General features: G+C 35.1%; 2 protein-coding genes across 4 annotated transcripts in view; both read right to left on the bottom strand.

Annotated features, from left to right (window-relative positions):
* On the bottom strand, window positions 1–8,927 carry LOC117322293 (sorting nexin-10-like). Its single transcript, XM_033877114.1, has 6 exons — window positions 8,819–8,927; window positions 3,649–3,735; window positions 3,156–3,256; window positions 2,699–2,797; window positions 1,615–1,773; window positions 1–1,029 (listed from the first exon to the last, which is right to left on the bottom strand). Exons 1-6 carry the CDS (start codon window positions 8,819–8,821, stop codon window positions 489–491), a joined length of 990 nt encoding a protein of 329 aa, XP_033733005.1. The 5' UTR covers window positions 8,822–8,927; the 3' UTR covers window positions 1–488.
* Window positions 8,928–12,698: 3,771 nt separating this feature from the next.
* LOC117322292 (V-type proton ATPase 116 kDa subunit a-like) overlaps window positions 12,699–20,010 on the bottom strand; it is a 36,130-nt gene continuing 28,818 nt past the window's right edge. For 2 of the 3 annotated variants that reach the window (XM_033877111.1, XM_033877113.1), the window contains exons 20-22: window positions 18,901–19,021; window positions 17,113–17,287; window positions 12,699–16,733 (exon numbers count right to left, since the gene is read on the bottom strand). In XM_033877111.1, coding sequence (XP_033733002.1) covers window positions 16,640–16,733; window positions 17,113–17,287; window positions 18,901–19,021 — 390 coding nt within the window. In that variant the 3' untranslated portion in view covers window positions 12,699–16,639. The remainder of the gene's footprint in view (window positions 16,734–17,112; window positions 17,288–18,900; window positions 19,022–20,010) is intronic. The other variant, XM_033877112.1, reaches the window with a different exon arrangement.

The raw sequence follows: 20,010 nt of genomic DNA, 5'->3' as shown, positions 1-20,010 counted from the left end.
TAAAATTTCACAGTGCATATAAATAATCTACTAGTGTGTAAATACTACCTGACTTATGATATCTAACCGGTATATCATTTTAACATTTTTACATGAGTTGTATCAGTTGAACAATGTGTGGTAGCTATAGGTAATCATAACGTGTTAATATCATGTGGTACAAGTTCACCAATACAGGGTATAACTTTACTTTCATAGCGGAAGTAAATAAAAGTGGGGAAAATCCAAAGAACCAACATCCATTCGGTGTAGTTTAGGAAAAAGTTTGTCTTCAAGGTCTCAAACCGGAAAATAGTCTGTGACTTTATGTATATTACATAAAACTAACAGCAGAATCGTCAAGATAAACCACCATTTATGCTGAAGTTAACAGCGTAACTCCGGTCCATCTGTTTAGAAACTTAACCCAGCTTCAGGCTATAGCTATATATATACCAGAAGGTTGTCTGTGACTTTATGTACGTTTCATAAAGCTAACAGCAGAATCGTCAAGATAAATCACCATTAATGCTGACGTTAACTACGTAATTCAAGTCCACCTGTTTAGGAACTTTACCCGGCTTCGGGCTAACCGATCCTTTAATACATCGTGTGGTCTGTTCACTTGCCATTTCATACTCACAGTCACTCTCCATCGCATTACTTAATACTTCTATATCTGAATCAGATAATAAGTCTCCTTTACTCTGGTTTTCATCACATTTTAACTCATTTTTATGTTTTGAATTCTTTGTTTCCATAGTAACAGTTTTATCTACTAAAATTCCAGTTTCCAAATTGTTTTGGTTGTCTTTCCCGTTTGAAGTTTCCCCTGCATTGTTTGTCACCAGACTAGTTGGAGAATCCCTTGCACTCAGCACCATGGAGAGTGGTGGAAATGAACCAAATTCCTCCTCCGTCACTGAAGAGCTGTTGCTATCGGTGAAGTATTCCACGCTACTCTCACTAGTCACGCTGTTGTTGTCATTCGATACGTCCAGTGGCCTCGTGTCTGACTTGGGCTCCATTACAGCATTCTTGTTGAAATCTCTGTCATAACAATTAAATTAAGTTAGAAATTATGACCTATCGCTGCAAACAGTCTTATCAAACATGTATATAATCACTTCAAATCAAGGGTTTGGAATGCTTTCTATTTTATGACATAAGGGCTATGTGTATGAGGCCAGACTAGATACAGGAACCAAATCCACCTTTCTCATGATATGACAGACTCTAGTCAATACACGATCTAATTAAAATCTAGATGGTCATTCTCACTACATTGCAGGAACATCTAACAACATCCCATAAAGGGTCACGTCAGGATGGCCTTTTGGATTAACCAATCAAATTACTACTTAGAGAATCTTGGAATTGAATTTTTTATGTCCGAAATAACATGACTAGAGTTCATGGCATGCATAATCTCTCAATCTGTTTCAAGTTATTTTCATCCAACGAATCATATAGCTATATACATGCTGTACCGAAATGGTTAGCTTCAGATGCATGATGTGATGAATGGGTGAGATCGATGACATCGAAAAATTGTCAATTCGACCTGAAAGTGAAATATTGAGGTAACAAAGGTCATCATGACCTTTGCTTTGTCGGTAACATTGAGTATAATACCTGCAGTTTTCCTTGATTCCTCCACTCTGCCATAAGTGTTCTATAACGTCAGGAGCCAATTTACCCTCCATTACATCATCAATATCCTTACAGGTCAGGTCTGACTGTATAAACAGGTGCAGCAACGCGTCCGACATGAACATCTTAACCTCCAGTAATCTAGATCAAATAAAACATTGGGACATGATCATGTACAGCTTAACCTCCAGTAATCTAGATCAAATAAAACATTGAGACATGATCATGTACAGCTTAACCTCCAGTAATCTAGATCAAATAAAACATTGAGACATGAACATCTTAACCTCCAGTAATCTAGATCAAATAAAACATTGAGACATGAACATCTTAACCTCCAGTAATCTAGATCAAATAAAACATTGAGACATGATCAAGAACAGCTTAACCTCCAGTAATCTAGATCAAATAAAACATTGAGACATGATCAAGAACAGCTTAACCTCCAGTAATCTAGATCAAATAAAACATTGAGACATGATCAAGAACAGCTTAACCTCCAGTAATCTAGATCAAATAAAACATTGAGACATGATCAAGAACATCTTAACCTCCAGTAATCTAGATCAAATAAAACATTGAGACATGATCAAGAACAGCTTAACCTCCAGTAATCTAGATCAAATAAAACATTGAGACATGAACATCTTAACCTCCAGTAATCTAGATCAAATAAAACATTGAGATATGATCATCTTAACCTCCAGTAATCTAGATCAAATAAAACATTGAGACATGATCAAGAACAGCTTAACCTCCAGTAATCTAGATCAAATAAAACATTGAGACATGATCAAGAACAGCTTAACCTCCAGTAATCTAGATCAAATAAAACATTGAGACATGAACATCTTAACCTCCAGTAATCTAGATCAAATAAAATATTTGAACTCGGATGAAATAAAACATTTAGAAATGGACAGCTTTACACCTCCAGATTAAAGAATTGCTACTTATCTAGGAATTGATAACTTTACGTCCATTAACTTTAACCACAGATCAAGTGAAGGTCATAAAATAGGACAATGTCAAACTGATAAAAACTTATAAGTAATTTTGGACTGACTTGATGAGGAATTTCTCCAGTCCCTTCATTCTGAACGCTACAAACTCTGTATCAAACCGATCCCCGAAGATTTTCTTTGGTGGCAGTGGCGGTGGTTTCCTACAAGTCAAATGTAGTGTCATAAGTAACCATTGTTCCTGTATAACATGTATAAGAACACAAGAGGTCCACATGGGCCTGTATCACTCAGCCTGTTTATTTAGAAAGCTGCCCCACTGGAATTTTCGCTGAATTCCTTTATACACCATTTGTAAAAGGAATGTGATTATGATATGTACATATGATAAAATATGGTCCAACTATGTCAAATAATGAAGTGGACAAAAGAAGGTCAAAGGTCATCTATTACTTTTTGTTCACTGGATAATCCAAGATCAGCCATAGTGTATGATGTAATAATCTAGTATAGGTTTATTGTGTATCACATGGAATTCATAAACTATTTATAACTACTCACAGTAATGGATGGTGACGCCGTAGCCTCTTCCTTAGCCATTCAAATTCTGAATATCGTCTCCGGTTAAGAGATTCAGACAAGCTAAATGCACAGTTGGAAGTCTGAAAAAAAAATACAAGATGCTCAGAGGGCCTGTATAACTCACCTAGATAGAATTAAATTTGGGAGAGATCCCTACTTGAGAATATTAAATTCATAACACAGTGTATACGTATACGTTTACGTACATAAACATACAATGTCACTGATTTTTGGAAATCTACATAAAACACATTGTATATATGTACATTTGTACATACAGTTACATGGTTAGTACGGTTATTAATTTTTAATTGATTTCTCCATTTGATTTGTCCAATTAACAGAGCAAACAGAAGAAGCACAACAGTTTCTTTTTGGTTGAGATTTCAAAAATACAAAACTGGGAACACAGATCATGTTGACATTTTAAATGAAGTGAAAATAATCATTTTCAATTGAAAGGGAGACTTACTTTGATAGCAATTTCATATGTAATATATCGTCCATTGTCCCAGGTATTGTGTGTTACTGGATTCCTCACACAAACATCTAGTGACGACTGAAAATGATAACATTATAATACTTAGTTCAAAATACATAACACGTACAATGTACCATAATTTCTTACACAATTATAATGCAAACGTGATTATGTCCATGGCTTTACATTTTTTGCTTTTTGTTTTTAATAATAAAGCAACTTCTATATGCATGAAATGTTTCAGAGTAAATTCTACAGCCAAGATCTAAAGTGTCTGCCTTAAAAGATCATCAGTGTCAATATGCAATAAATTGGTTCAGGCGATCATTAACTACAGTCGAACCTGCTCTTACGGCCACCTTGGATAAGCAGCCACCTCCGTTAAGCAGCCAGTCTGTGGGCCGCCTGATGGAAAATACTATATAATGAACCTTAAATCAGCGGTCACCTGTCTAACACGGCCAACGGCCACAAACATTTGCCCTGAGTCTTTGTATCGTCCTGTATTAAGCAGCCATTTTGTCAGGAAGTAGACATCCGCGATGATCACATGACCAGGTATTTTTTATCAAATTCATCAAAACTTTTATCTTTGTTGGTTTTCATTTCAAAATACACTGTACATGGTATATTGTTATCAATATCAATAAGTGCATTATAATATGATAAATACAATAAACTGCTGAAAAAAGAATTGGGCAACAGGCCGTTTCTGGCCAACCTGGTTTAAGCAGCCACCTGTCTTAAGCAGCCAATATCTGTCGGTCCCTTGGGTGATCGCTTAATACAGGTTTGACTGTATCTTAAATTAGACACATGCTTTTTATGTTAAAGTGCAGCCCCTGACCCTTAATCTCGACAAATTTAATGACCACCAAAGTTTGTGTGTGTGTGTGTGTGTGTGTGTGTGTGTGTGTGTGTGTGTGTGTGTGTGGTGGGGGGGGGGGGGGGGGGGGGGGTGTTTATTATTAATACAACAATTGTCTCCTGGAGTATATAACTGGGACCATAATTGGGGTCATCTCTCCTCTAATTAAGCAGTCGTATTGGCTATAAAGCAGGGATATTACTATTTACTTTCTATATTCTGACCTAGCTAGCTATAGGGAGCAATAGAATATATATCTTCCTTACATTCTATATAACAGGTGAGCCAACTTTGTATATTTTTATGCTAATCGAGGAATTTTACTTTCTAATTGAATTTTGATATCAAATTTTACCCTGCAGCCAGTTCACTGTACATCTAGCTTAAGTATTGTATTTCAGAGTTGTGCTTAATTATTTTCCATTTAAGTACTTGTTGCTAATTAATCAGGCAGGGCTTTGTGGAAGAGTTGTCAAGCTTAAATTAACATGCATGTTTAACCCTCATGAAATAGATGATTACCATATTATTATCAATCCTCTGTGTAAAGCTAGACTCTAGCCTCTAGGGCCAACTTCCGGATGGCATGATTTTATATCTTGTCATGCCCAGCAATTTTACAAATGCTACTGCAGGTTTTGTTCTTCTGGGAATTAAATACATTTTTCTATTATCTTCTGATTTTTTATACTGTCTAATAATATATAACTATTTAGTCAAATTACTTTTGTTCTGTTTATTCTGTTACTACAATTATTCACTTTGGACAGAGACCTATATTAATTAGTATATAGGTCTCTGCTTTGGATTAATAAGGCCAGAGATCTGAAACGTATGTATCACAAGAAAGTTATTGTTTTTTGTCCATTTTCTTCCTTCTTGCTTTTACTTTTCACTAATTTTGATCTGTGACAAATTTACTTAAAACTTCCTTAACAATAACTAAACAGCCTCATCATGGAAATTCCAAGATATTGCTGCATTCGCCGTAAGTATGAGGTGTACACATTTTTATACAAGTTATTTTCACTTTTATTTTCATTACTGTATAAAAAAAGTCGCTTGGTCGTATATATATACATTTTTTAATGATGTTTAGACCTATATATATATAATGTACTAGTTCCCTAATTCATCACACGCATTTTTTCATCTTAAAACTTTCACTTTTGACTAATTTTGAATTGTTTAATTCAGAGACCAATTTCAATTTCCCTATGGAAATTCCAAGACCTTTCCCAGTATGAGGTATACATATTTTATGCTCTTCATTTTTATTTCTTTCTGCAATTATAAGCTAGTGAAAATTACTGGACCCTATACATATATAATCTTCAATTCATGTTTGTTTGAACCGATTTTCATGTTGAAACCTCTGATTTCGATTCGTTGTTAATAATCAACTTCAAAAACAATCCCTAAATTCCTCCCAAATTTGACACCGTATGAAATGTTGTGTCAACAAGCGATATACTAACAATACATGTCTTAACTGAATTCGAAATTACGATTTTTATTTTAAGGATAAGTACAGTGCATTGAACCATGACATACAAATGAATCTCGAAAATACGAGGTAAACCACTGTCCAGAGACAACGGTTGTCTGGTCAATGTGACCAGATCAGATGACATCAGAATGTCAGTGAACTAGCGATCGAATAACCCAGATCTTGTGGCTTGTCATTCTAGTATAACATATTATCATTAAAAAACTATGAACACTGTAAAACGATTGTAGGACACCCATAAATGAAATTACTTACTTAGTTCAAAATACATAACACGTACAATGTACCATAATTTCTTACACAATTATAATGCAAACGTGATTATGTCCATGGCTTTACATTTTTTGCTTTTTGTTTTTAATAATAAAGCAACTTCTATATGCATAAAATGTTTCAGAGTAAATTCTACAGCCAAGATCTAAAGTGTCTGCCTTAAAAGATCATCAGTGTCAATATGCAATAAATTGGTTCAGGCGATCATTAACTACAGTCGAACCTGCTCTTACGGTCACCTTGGATAAGTGGCCACCTCCGTTAAGCAGCCAGTCTGTGGTCCGCCCGATGGAAAACATTATATAATGAACCTTAAATAAGCGGTCACCTGTCTAACGCGGCCAACGGCCACAAACATTTGCCCTGAGTCATTGTATCGTCCTGTATTAAGCAGCCATTTTGTCAGGAAGTAGACATCCGCGATGATCACATGACCAGGTATTTTTTATCAAATTCATCAAAACTTTGATCTTTGTTGGTTTTCATTTCAAAATACACTGTACATGGTATATTGTTATCAATATCAATAAGTGCATTATAATATGATAAATACAATAAACTGCAGAAAAAAGAATTGGGCAACAGGCCGTTTCTGGCCAACCTGGTTTAAGCAGCCACCTGTCTTAAGCAGCCAATATCTGTCGGTCCCTTGGGTGATCGCTTAATACAGGTTTGACTGTATCTTAAATTAGACACATGCTTTTTATGTTAAAGTGCAGCCCCTGACCCTTAATCTCGACAAATTTAATGACCACCAAAGTTTGTGTGTGTGTGTGTGTGTGTGTGTGTGTGTGTGTGTGTGTGTGTGTGTGGTGGGGGGGGGGGGGGGGGGGGGGTGTTTATTATTAATACAACAATTGTCTCCTGGAGTATATAACTGGGACCATAATTGGGGTCATCTCTCCTCTAATTAAGCAGTCGTATTGGCTATAAAGCAGGGATATTACTATTTACTTTCTATATTCTGACCTAGCTAGCTATAGGGAGCAATAGAATATATATCTTCCTTACATTCTATATAACAGGTGAGCCAACTTTGTATATTTTTATGCTAATCGAGGAATTTTACTTTCTAATTGAATTTTGATATCAAATTTTACCCTGCAGCCAGTTCACTGTACATCTAGCTTAAGTATTGTATTTCAGAGTTGTGCTTAATTATTTTCCATTTAAGTACTTGTTGCTAATTAATCAGGCAGGGCTTTGTGGAAGAGTTGTCAAGCTTAAATTAACATGCATGTTTAACCCTCATGAAATAGATGATTACCATATTATTATCAATCCTCTGTGTAAAGCTAGACTCTAGCCTCTAGGGCCAACTTCCGGATGGCATGATTTTATATCTTGTCATGCCCAGCAATTTTACAAATGCTACTGCAGGTTTTGTTCTTCTGGGAATTAAATACATTTTTCTATTATCTTCTGATTTTTTATACTGTCTAATAATATATAACTATTTAGTCAAATTACTTTTGTTCTGTTTATTCTGTTACTACAATTATTCACTTTGGACAGAGACCTATATTAATTAGTATATAGGTCTCTGCTTTGGATTAATAAGGCCAGAGATCTGAAACGTATGTATCACAAGAAAGTTATTGTTTTTTGTCCATTTTCTTCCTTCTTGCTTTTACTTTTCACTAATTTTGATCTGTGACAAATTTACTTAAAACTTCCTTAACAATAACTAAACAGCCTCATCATGGAAATTCCAAGATATTGCTGCATTCGTCGTAAGTATGAGGTGTACACATTTTTATACAAGTTATTTTCACTTTTATTTTCATTACTGTATAAAAAAAGTCGCTTGGTCGTATATATATACATTTTTTAATGATGTTTAGACCTATATATATATAATGTACTAGTTCCCTAATTCATCACACGCATTTTTTCATCTTAAAACTTTCACTTTTGACTAATTTTGAATTGTTTAATTCAGAGACCAATTTCAATTTCCCTATGGAAATTCCAAGACCTTTCCCAGTATGAGGTATACATATTTTATGCTCTTCATTTTTATTTCTTTCTGCAATTATAAGCTAGTGAAAATTACTGGACCCTATACATATATAATCTTCAATTCATGTTTGTTTGAACCGATTTTCATGTTGAAACCTCTGATTTCGATTCGTTGTTAATAATCAACTTCAAAAACAATCCCTAAATTCCTCCCAAATTTGACACCGTATGAAATGTTGTGTCAACAAGCGATATACTAACAATACATGTCTTAACTGAATTCGAAATTACGATTTTTATTTTAAGGATAAGTACAGTGCATTGAACCATGACATACAAATGAATCTCGAAAATACGAGGTAAACCACTGTCCAGAGACAACGGTTGTCTGGTCAATGTGACCAGATCAGATGACATCAGAATGTCAGTGAACTAGCGATCGAATAACCCAGATCTTGTGGCTTGTCATTCTGTGTACATTTACATCACGTATACTGAACATAACTATACAAATGATGCTCATTTAATTCAACATTGACGAGCCTTACCATGACTTTCTTCGAAAGATGCTTCCTTATTCAAACGGAGATTCCAGCAATATGCCCCATTGAAATCCCCAGACTCCTGGCAGGTCACATGACATAGAAAATGTAAATAATTCAGGGTTATGGAGGTGCTTGTTAGACAACTTGTCATACAAACATTCATGTGATTCGTTAGCATCAATTATATTTTCATGCGGTTCATTAGCCTATTTTTGTAATTCAATAATTATATCATATAATCCACGTCTAAGATTATACACAGTGTTGGTTGATTTCAACAAATAATCTTCGAGTTCATCATCGTAACTACCAGCAGAGACCTATATACTATAGGTCTCTGCTACCAGTATCTGCTGAATTTAACAACGTTGAGACCATAATCAAAGTACTGAAAGTCCTAAAACAATTAATCAGGCCACCATCTATGGGGCGCCGTTTTACTATTCATTCCCATTTGGTGATATCACCAATTCATTTTTTAAATAAGTGATATCACCCATTCGAATAGGCGATATCACTTAAAGAAATGAACAGCTATAGGAACGTTGATGGTTATGCAGGGGCGTAGCTTGCTATATAAAAAAAAGCCCGGGATTGCACATAAAAAATCCTAGTATGAGTTATTAATAGGCCATGGTCTTGTAAAGTTAATATATCTAATATGTATTGTCGACCCGTCAAGGTCTTGAATGTAGAATCACAAAAAAATCTAAACGTAGATTAATTAAAATTAATGATAATGAAATACGCAGATAGCCATGCTGTTTTTCGAAGTCCGGAAATGGAAACCTGAAGTCGTATCCGTTTATTATTATAAATCTAGGGGTTTTCGGTGTTTAGTTGTTTGGTGCATAAATATGAAGAAAGCACAATCAACGATATATATCTAGATAAGATAGCTTCTTCAAACCTAAACCGAAAGACACGCAAAGTCAAAGTCCGACAGAAGAAATTGTCGAAAATGTTAAATCAACATCTAAAAGTGACACCTCTCAAATTATAATGACACTCACACCTTATTTAGAAGTATGGTCCCAAAATTCCAACCCAGAGGAAATGTACAATCTACGATATAGAGAAATATGGATTCCCATCAAGGTAGGCTTCATGAAGACAACGATTCGTACACTGTATTTTTCTATCTTTTTATGCCCAATTATATGAGGCGCCGTTTTTATATTTATTCATTATTTTCACATAGGCTATGCTATGCATGATTCGAATTTTACATGTGTGAAAAATGTGAAACCCTATTTTTGCTGTATGTATTCAAAAATTCGATTTTTACATATGCATAATTCGAATTTCGCATACACACAAAACGATTTTTTATATGCAAAAATAAATATTTTTGGATATCATATGTTGAAATAATTTTACTTAAATTCGACCTTTGGATATCTATAAATAAATTATGCATATGTAAAAATAGGGAATAAATATAAAAACGGCGCCTCATAGGCTCATACTTTTATAAAAAAGGGGAGACAGACATCTTAGTCTAAATGCTTGTAATAATGTTTACCTTTTTCCGGAAAACTATGTTTCCGTTCCGTTTCCACGGTTTACAATTTACTCTAAAAGTTGATTGTAAATATCTAAATGAAAAGAGCCACGTAATTATTAAGTTTTCATACAGGTAGAAAACGGACCTATTATTTTGATTTTAATAACACAAGTTTAGTACTATCAAGCATTACCGAAAATCATTTCCAGGGGCTGATCAATTCCTTAAAACCATTTTCACCTAATCGAATAGGTGATATCACTTAAGAATATTTTTAAGTGATATCACCTATTCGAATAGGTGATATCACTTAATGAAATGAACAGGTGATATCACTCATTCGAATGGGTGATACGGCGCCCCATAACCATCAACGTTCCTATAGCTGCGAAAACGTATACGTAGCTCTGGACGTCGGACGGACGATTTCTGAAAATTCTACAATTAGCAGATGTGGTGTAACTTTGCTATAATTGTTGGTCTAATTAAACATTTCTAATGCAAATTAGCAACTTATCAGATTATCGTCACATCTGAAAACTGTATTTTTCGCACATTCCAATATCATACGTCTCAGCAATCCTTCATGATACTTATCTAAGATCTCTCGCGAGGATGCTGATCCAAATATAGTATTCATGACCATTTGGACGAAGCTTCTCATATTAGGACGAAGCTCTGCATCTTATTTTGTACAATGATTCAGTTTAAGAATTTTGACCTTGTTCACCGAGGTGGAAAAAAAACAACTTCAAATCAGTTTATCTGTTGGAATATCGCGGGAAATCTCATTAGTATCAATTTTATCTCGATTTCTTTATAAGGGAATTGACGTTTGTATCAAAGAAGACGACATATTTGAATGGGTTTTTCGGTGTGCCTTGTTTGGTTGGGTTTCTACCATTTATTGTCGAAGAAATGACGTAATGTGCAGGTTTGTGAATTGAATATTAACTAAAGGTACCAGAATGATAAATTATGAATTGATAAATTTTTATCCGAGAAAACTAAAATCATAGACATAATACCGCACAACATGAATCACAATGGGGTTTCCTACACTATCAGTAAATTTAACCGGTGTAATATGGTACAGTGAAGCCCATGATAAAGTGAACCAACATGACAGTACAAATGTCATTCATTCAGCACAAAGATCTTAACAATAAATATACCCTATCTATCCGTAACAAAAAACCGTAGATAAACGGTTGTATTTAACTTCAATTTAATTAAGTGATACCTCTAAATATCATAAAATTATTAGTATGCACAGATTGCGCTGATGAAAGATGATAATTAGTTCAGGGACGTATTTTCTGAAGAAAACAATACCTTAATGAGCATCACCTCACTTGAATTCTAAAAATACATCTTAGATTTTGACGTTCAGTGTTGCAAATTCACCTACCCTATGTAACAACAGACCACTTCAGAGGGGGGGGGGGGGGGGGGGGGGGGGGGGGGGGGGGGGGGTAGGTACATGTGATTTTTGGGTATTTATAATCAATACTCATAACATATATAACATATAACATATCGATAGCAGTACCATTCAGACAAATGGATAAACAACTTGTTTTATCTTTATAATGATACTAGTTTCAGAAATGTCATGTATATATATACAATATCAGGAAAACTCCTCAATTTTGGCGTCTTAATTAGCTTTTAATTGAAACGTCTTTGTGGATATTATGGGTCAAAATCATGTGGTTTGGCTTTTAAGCTTTTCTTGTATGAAGATCCCTGCTTGACGTTAGACAAGTCAGAATTTTCCTTTTGTCATTTTAACATTTTTCTAAACAGACTTGATGGCCAACTTGTTATGTTGTTACCCTTGATAAATCAATGTGGATTCCATGTGAGAGTGTCTGGCTAGGTCAAGGATAACACTCAAATTCGGAATCAATCAATCTGTTAAATACAAGTGTAGAAAACACCACATATCTTAATCATGAATCAAATGGTAGCAGGAAACACCATTTATCAGGACCGAAATTAAAGGGGTGGGATAGGACGACTCTTTACTCTTAGAATATCTATAAAAAAAATTCCAAGGGTCCATGTACATGTAAATCAGTATTTTTTCATTTTGCTCCCTTTTGTATTGGGTATATCTCGGTATCCTCTGTATTTTCAGCTGATAATTACTAGAAGGTAGAGTAAGGGGTGGTGGTCCCTCATACGAACGCATTGAGTACTCTCAGTACTTTAATTTTTTTGCTTGTTTTATTTTTTATTAAAATATCTCGGGTATTCTCTAGAATTCAGAACAATTAAGATAAGCAAAAAATACAATAGGTATACTGTATTTAAACATTTTCTAAGTGAGGAATAGTAAATATTGTCCCTTACAAAGAAAAAAACAACATGTTTCATTGCCATTGAAAGCATTTAATATCCATCACATAATACACCATCCATAGGAACAGCACTTAACAAAAAACAAAACTCAATGATATCTCTAATGCTGAGGACAATATATATGACCCCAAATTCTCATAGGAAAAAACTTGTCCAATACCGGGTCTAAAAACAACAAAAAACAAACAGACATTGTCATAAACATTGAACATCACATTGAAAAGTGTACTTTCCCAGAGAAAGTGTTTTAAACTGATGAATTTACAGATATTATGTAACAAAAGGCCCAATAGGCCTGTATTGCTCATCTGGTAGGCAATGCTTTCTTTAAAGCATTTTTAACAGCTAGCTTGTTGCTAGTACTCCAAATTCAATGTAAGTAAAGGTGGTTTCTGTTGACTGGACTATTTATAGGCAAGTATTACCTGGTCAAGCTGGACATCAGCAAGTCAAATAGAAGTCAGTGAAAGTAGGAATGAGGCAATAAATATTCATGTGTGAAATTTGATGATGACTTCAAAATGATTTTCTTTTACAAACTTTGTTGGACTTCATCCCAGTAAGTTGCTGGCCCAATATAATAACTCAATCTCTCTTAAAGAAAGTAGTCGCTACTTAATAGACAATGGAAGCCACACTATGACATCAGCTAAAAATATTACTTGTTTTCTTCAAAAACTTCTGTAAGAATTTTTACAAAGAATGTACGTTTAATTAAGTTGAGAAACATGTTCTGTAATGTTTTTGAGGAAAACCTGGTACATTATACATGATGTGATTAAAGCTTTTAAAAGGAATAAAGCATTTTATAAACAAGTTTTCCTCCCCAGCACTATTGTTTGGAGTTATAACATCTCACTACTGTGGAATGTTAACTGATCTACATAAACCATATTATAATCTCACCCCTGCCATTTTACATTACACCGTTCTGTTAAAAGAAAAAGACATTTTTGTGAAGCCCACCTTACAAGTAGCCAATATTAATATGCTAGGTGTATACCATGCACTATAAACTTTTCCACAGTATAACTTTCACCATTTTTACCCAATGATCTGGACAAATCTTAAAATGGGTCTAAGAAGTATTGTTCTGTTTGAGGCCTTAAGTTTCCAGAGGCAAACATTTCCTGGTAAACAGAAATGAAATAGAGATAGACACAGGGACTTCGCACAAATTTCCAACCCAGCCTCAATACATGTTTACCTTCATATATTATATATCATACTATACATATATAGAATGGCTTGGGAATTAGAGTCCCTGTGCAAATAGATGTAACAATGAACAAAGCCGAACAGATAGAAATTTTGGTTGCTTCATTTTTTTGTCTCACATATAAACAAGTTCCTTCAGAATTCCTCAATGACAATGTATAGGTCCCAAATGTAAGGAGATCACAGCCAAAATTTACACGGAGAATCTTTTCTTCTGAGGTACACTGTTACATAAAACTTACAAGGTTAAAGAGGCGTAACTATTAAATATGTAATCTACATTAATGATATGTCTTAAATTGTAGAAAATGTTAATTCTCATTGAATACTTAATGAGTATAGAGAAAGTGTTCACAAGATTCTAGTTTAATATGAAACAAAATACATGTTCACAAAACATAAAGGTTATAAAACTTTATGGAAATGCATTGAAACTGTGGCTGGAAACTAAACCGCAGTATTAATGAAATGAGGAAATTTAGGTCACTGTGACCTAGTTTCAGCAGATGACAACATTTACAGATAGATGTAACAATAGGTGAAGTTTGGTGAACGGGTGGTATGTAAATGTGGTGAAACATCAGTCTGGAAATGAGTTTTCCTTTGCCTCTAGATGGAATATTTCCACCACCTGTAATCAAGGGTGTGATGACCAACTATACCCTACCTGTAGAGTCTAAACATCGTCATACTCGTAATATTATATACATGTATTAAATATGAAGTAAATATCAATAAAACTATGTTTTCATGAATAACTGTGATTTCATTCTGATTAAGTAAAATAATGTAGTAAGTACTTATTTTATAACAAGATGCCCAATGGGCCAACATAAATCGCTTTGTGAACTTTGAACTGGGTCAAGTCGAACATCCTTAAGCGAACTTCAATAGTAACACTCAAACTCTAGCTAACATTTCTCTATATTTTATGGATCCTTGTTGGATCTTTTTTGAGAGGCTTACATTACATGTTTTTAACACAGTGACCTTGACTCTTGTGATCTTGAATATCTTGATTCTTGGCCTCATGGTTATTAAGAAGAAGTACACAGAAAGTCATCGGAAGTTTTCCAAGTGAAACAACCTCACCAATCCTCTTTGTTGACAGTAGGTATTATGAATTTTTTTCTCACTTATTAGATTTGAAATGATGATCAGGCTAGGAGGTAGGGACAATGCGGCAGATTTACAGTGACAATGTCTTTGGGAGGTTAACAGTGACAGACAATGTCTTGGGGGGTAGGGTAGACAATGTATCTAGGAGGTATACAATGACAGACAGTACCTGTGAGAGGGACATTTCTGACTTAAGATAAAATCAGTGAACAAGTAAGTGAGATTCATATCACTGAATTATACAAGTACAAAAACACATCCATAGTGTTAATAACCAATAAATACACCGAGTAATACCAGTAATAACCTCAAACATACCACATACTAAAACTTAAATACCGTAAAAACACACACACACAAAAACTCAAAACATTCAAAACAACAATACCGGATCATTAGTAGTACAATTGTGTCACAAATTTTCACATTTTTTTTAGGTATTGTTAGAATTCAGTCTTACATTTTCACACAAACCTCATTTTGTAGCCCAATAATGGCATGTACAATGTATGACAATTATCATATTTCCCTAATTCATCACCATTAAAATCTCCATCATTGAACCCTCGATTGTACTTTGTGTCGACATCAGTTCATTGGTAAATTTATCCACAACATTTTTTACCTTAATAAATATCAAAAATAATTCACATGAAGCACTCTCAGAACAGCACAAACGATATTCTCTATTTAAATAAAAAAACAAATTTATATCTGTGTTACCATCTATATAACGCCTCGGATCACACAACAGCAGACAAACAAATCCGTCACCAGCTTTTGTCAGTACAGGATTTCTTGAGAAGTCAAAATGATTTGCGAATATTCTTCCGTTAAGGGATATTTTTTCATCAAACAGAGTGAGAATAATGTGACCTCCGTTTACTAGGGCAGATCAGCACTAGGTATTGACAGCACTGTGGAAAAGTAAACTGTCTTGAAGAGATCATTTAATGTCTGAAAAATATTCAGGAAAAGTCATACCATTTTAAATCTAAATGTGCACACAAAAGGGGAGGCATATTCTTTTCTATTTCCTTCCAACAATTTTCAAGTACTGGGGTATTTCTACAGATTTGTATATATTGATTGAAAAATTATTTTATTTTTCTATTTCCGTCCCTTAATTATCAAGTACCGAGGTATTACTACAGATTTGTATATATTGGTTGGAAAAAATAATTTTTTTCTATTTCCGTTCCTTAATTATGAAGTACCGAGGTATTACTACAGATTTGTGTAAGCTGGTTGGAATATGCCAGATTGACTTTAATAAATCTGTATAATGTAGTACATAGTACCTATACATAAATGATAAACAGTTAATTTTTACCTTAGGTATGTCGTGTTTAGATAGATTTTGTCATAAGAAAAGATTTTATATCATGTTTACAGATTTTGTCATGAGAAATATTATTTCTGTTTTCTTGCCTGAGAATAAAATCTCAAGTAAACTTGGCATGATCTCTCAAGTTTATCCAACAGCTCATAATTAGTAAATTTCTCTCGTATTATGACAGGCTCTGAAGCTGTGTGATGATTGGTATTAATAAATAACATCGACTGACATTGTATCCTCTAATGTCTTTAACTACGAATGTCAACGTTGCATGTTAATCTTCAATGGCATACTCCATCATATTTTCGAAGGAGAAAGGCTGGAACTTGTATCCTTCTCCAGAGTAAAACTTGGACTGGAACTCCACCCTGCAAAATAAAAATTAATACACTTTAACATACATATAACATATGAAAATCCTAATTTGTCAAATCACTGAAATCCTTATTAGTGCTCTATCAGTTTCCCATTTGTCATAGAGCAAGGGTTAATATGTTCACAACTAAAAAAAATTTCTGAAAAATATTTGGACTTTCCTACTGTTTGCCGAGAGTGTTGCTTAAGATTTTTTCATTAACATTAAGAATAGTTCTGACTTTATGGCCGAGGTAAAAAACAACTTTTGATCCATTGCCGAAGTAAAGCTTATGTTTTTTCGATTGATAATGTTGTTAATTGATGATACTGAAATCTGTGCTTCTGGACCTGTACAACTCGACTTTATTATTGTAATCAGAGGCAGCGTACCAGTGGAGACGGAGAGCATGGAGAAATGCTGATAGTCCCTCCATAACTACTAATACAACAACAGTCAGCGTGGCCCAAAACGCAAACAGGGGCACAATGAGGAAAGCACCCATGATTCCAGCATCCATGGCCAGGCCAATGTGTAATACCATCTTCCAGAGGACCTCGGACAGCTCTGCAACACAGAAAAAACATTATATATATATATCAACTGCACCAAAGGGAGAGGGCTTGTACAGGCATAGCCTGTTGCCTTATTTCCGTTAAATCATTTTGATTTCATAAAATATTTTTGAAATGAAATCGCATTAAAATGTATCAAACACAAAATTTGAAAATGAGGTCAAATATTGCATCAAATTCATCCTCAAAACTGGCTGAAAAAAATTGGAACACAATCTTGCTGAGGAGTGGTTTGTAAAGACAATACAATCCCCTAACGAACCACCCACACAATACATTCTCCTAACGAACCAACAACACAATACATTCTCCTACCGAACCACCCACACAATACATTCTCCTACCGAACCACCCACACAATACATTCTCCTACCAAACCACCCACACAATACATTCTCCTACCAAACCACTGACACAATACATTCTCCTACCGAACCACCCACACAATACATTCTCCTACCGAACCACCCACACAATACATTCTCCTACCGAACCACCCACACAATACATTCTCCTACCAAACCACCCACACAATACATTCTCCTACCAAACCACCGACACAATACATTCTCCTACCGAACCACCGACACAATACATTCTCCTAACGAACCAACAACACAATACATTCTCCTACCGAACCACCCACACAATACATTCTCCTACCGAACCACCCACACAATACATTCTCCTACCAAACCACCCACACAATACATTCTCCTACCAAACCACCGACACAATACATTCTCCTACCGAACCACCCACACAATACATTCCCCTAACGAACCAACCACACAATACATTCTCCTACCGAACCACCCACACAATACATTCCCCTAACGAACCAACCACACAATACATTCTCCTACCGAACCACCCACACAATACATTCTCCTACCAAACCACCGACACAATACATTCTCCTACCGAACCACCGACACAATACATTCTCCTACCGAACCAACCACACAATACATTCTCCTACCGAACCAACCACACAATACATTCTCCTACCAAACCAACCACACAATACATTCTCCTACCGAACCACCCACACAATACATTCTCCTACCAAACCACCCACACAATACATTCTCCTACCAAACCAACAACACAATACATTCTCCTACCGAACCACCCACACAATACATTCTCCTACCGAACCACCCACACAATACATTCTCCTACCAAACCACCCACACAATACATTCTCCTACCAAACCACCCACACAATACATTCTCCTACCGAACCACCCCCCACACAATACATTCTCCTACCAAACCACCCACACAATACATTCTCCTACCGAACCACCCACACAATACATTTTCCTACCAAACCACCCACACAATACATTCTCCTACCGAACCACCCCCAACACAATACATTCTCCTACCAAACCACCCACACAATACATTCTCCTACCAAACCACCCACACAATACATTCTCCTACCGAACCACCCACACAATACATTCTCCTACCAAACCACCCACACAATACATTCTCCTACCAAACCACCCACACAATACATTCTCCTGTTGGCACGAAATCACAAATATCTTCATAATCAGACATATTCAGCGTCCTTTACATCACGATACTTACGAGCATGGGCCAAACTGAGAGCCCAAAGTCGGAGGTACGAGGCTGTGTGTGATATACAGCCCAAACAGTATTCAATGGTATGTATAGATTGGTGGACGAAGATCTCCTCGAAGTTAAATTCCTGTAAAAGGAATGGAAAAGATTAATTTTTTGTTTAATGATTTTTTCTGATACAGTATGTACAGTATTACCTTTCTAAACCAGTCCTTGTATAATTTGGATTCCTCTCGAGACCGGTTTTGATATTTGTGTTTGGCACTTTCCATCTTAAATTATTGAATCTATGATGTAATTTATAATCTAATCTAATCTGCTTCCTGTATATTCAGAAAACCAGCATTGTTTTATCATTACTTGTATAAACATCCTTCTAAAACCAACCTCTTCATTTCAAGGCAAATGACATTGAAAAGGCCAACACCATCAGTGTAAAAATTCAAGGTCAAGTGATGCATTCGGTTTTTCATTGTTTTATGTACAGTATACAAATTTTATGTGAAAAGGATATATATTACTTCAATCCAAAACATCCAAACACCTGAACACTTGCCAATATTTCAGTCCTTGTGACAATTGGTTTAGACAGATTATACCGCACATATCCGGATACAACAACCCCAGTACATTTCCATTTACATTTGTATTTAGAAATCATGCATGCATAGGTACAGGATAAAGCGTAATATAATGTCCATGTAAGTCTGTAGAGCATATATCTAGAGAATATCTCACATAGCTTCAATTATCAGTACAGTTAACAACATATTTTGACCAGTGAACAGTTGTCGGATGGTATTTATTATCAATATGAATGCAATCTGGGTGACAGATAAATAAACCGACATCTGACAGTTGGACCAGATTTTAAGACATAGACCCAATTGATTTTTCTGGTAAGTCTGGGTGATGAGTTAAAAGATCTACAAGGGATGACATTTAGGCTGTTTTAGATAATCATGCAGGTCACAATTTTTTACTGTCCATCCATTTACAGTCAATTGAACATATATCTACACTATGGACTATCCACAATATGGACACATGAAGTGTCCATAGTACAGACACCTGAAGTGTCCATAGTATGGACACACAAAGTGTCCACAGTATGGA

The sequence above is a fragment of the Pecten maximus genome, chromosome 2, assembly GCF_902652985.1.
Source record: "Pecten maximus chromosome 2, xPecMax1.1, whole genome shotgun sequence".
In the NCBI taxonomy this organism is placed as follows: Eukaryota; Metazoa; Mollusca; class Bivalvia; order Pectinida; family Pectinidae; genus Pecten; species Pecten maximus.
The sequence above is the reverse complement of the archived record's forward strand: the minus strand, read 5'-3'. Positions and strand labels throughout refer to the sequence as shown.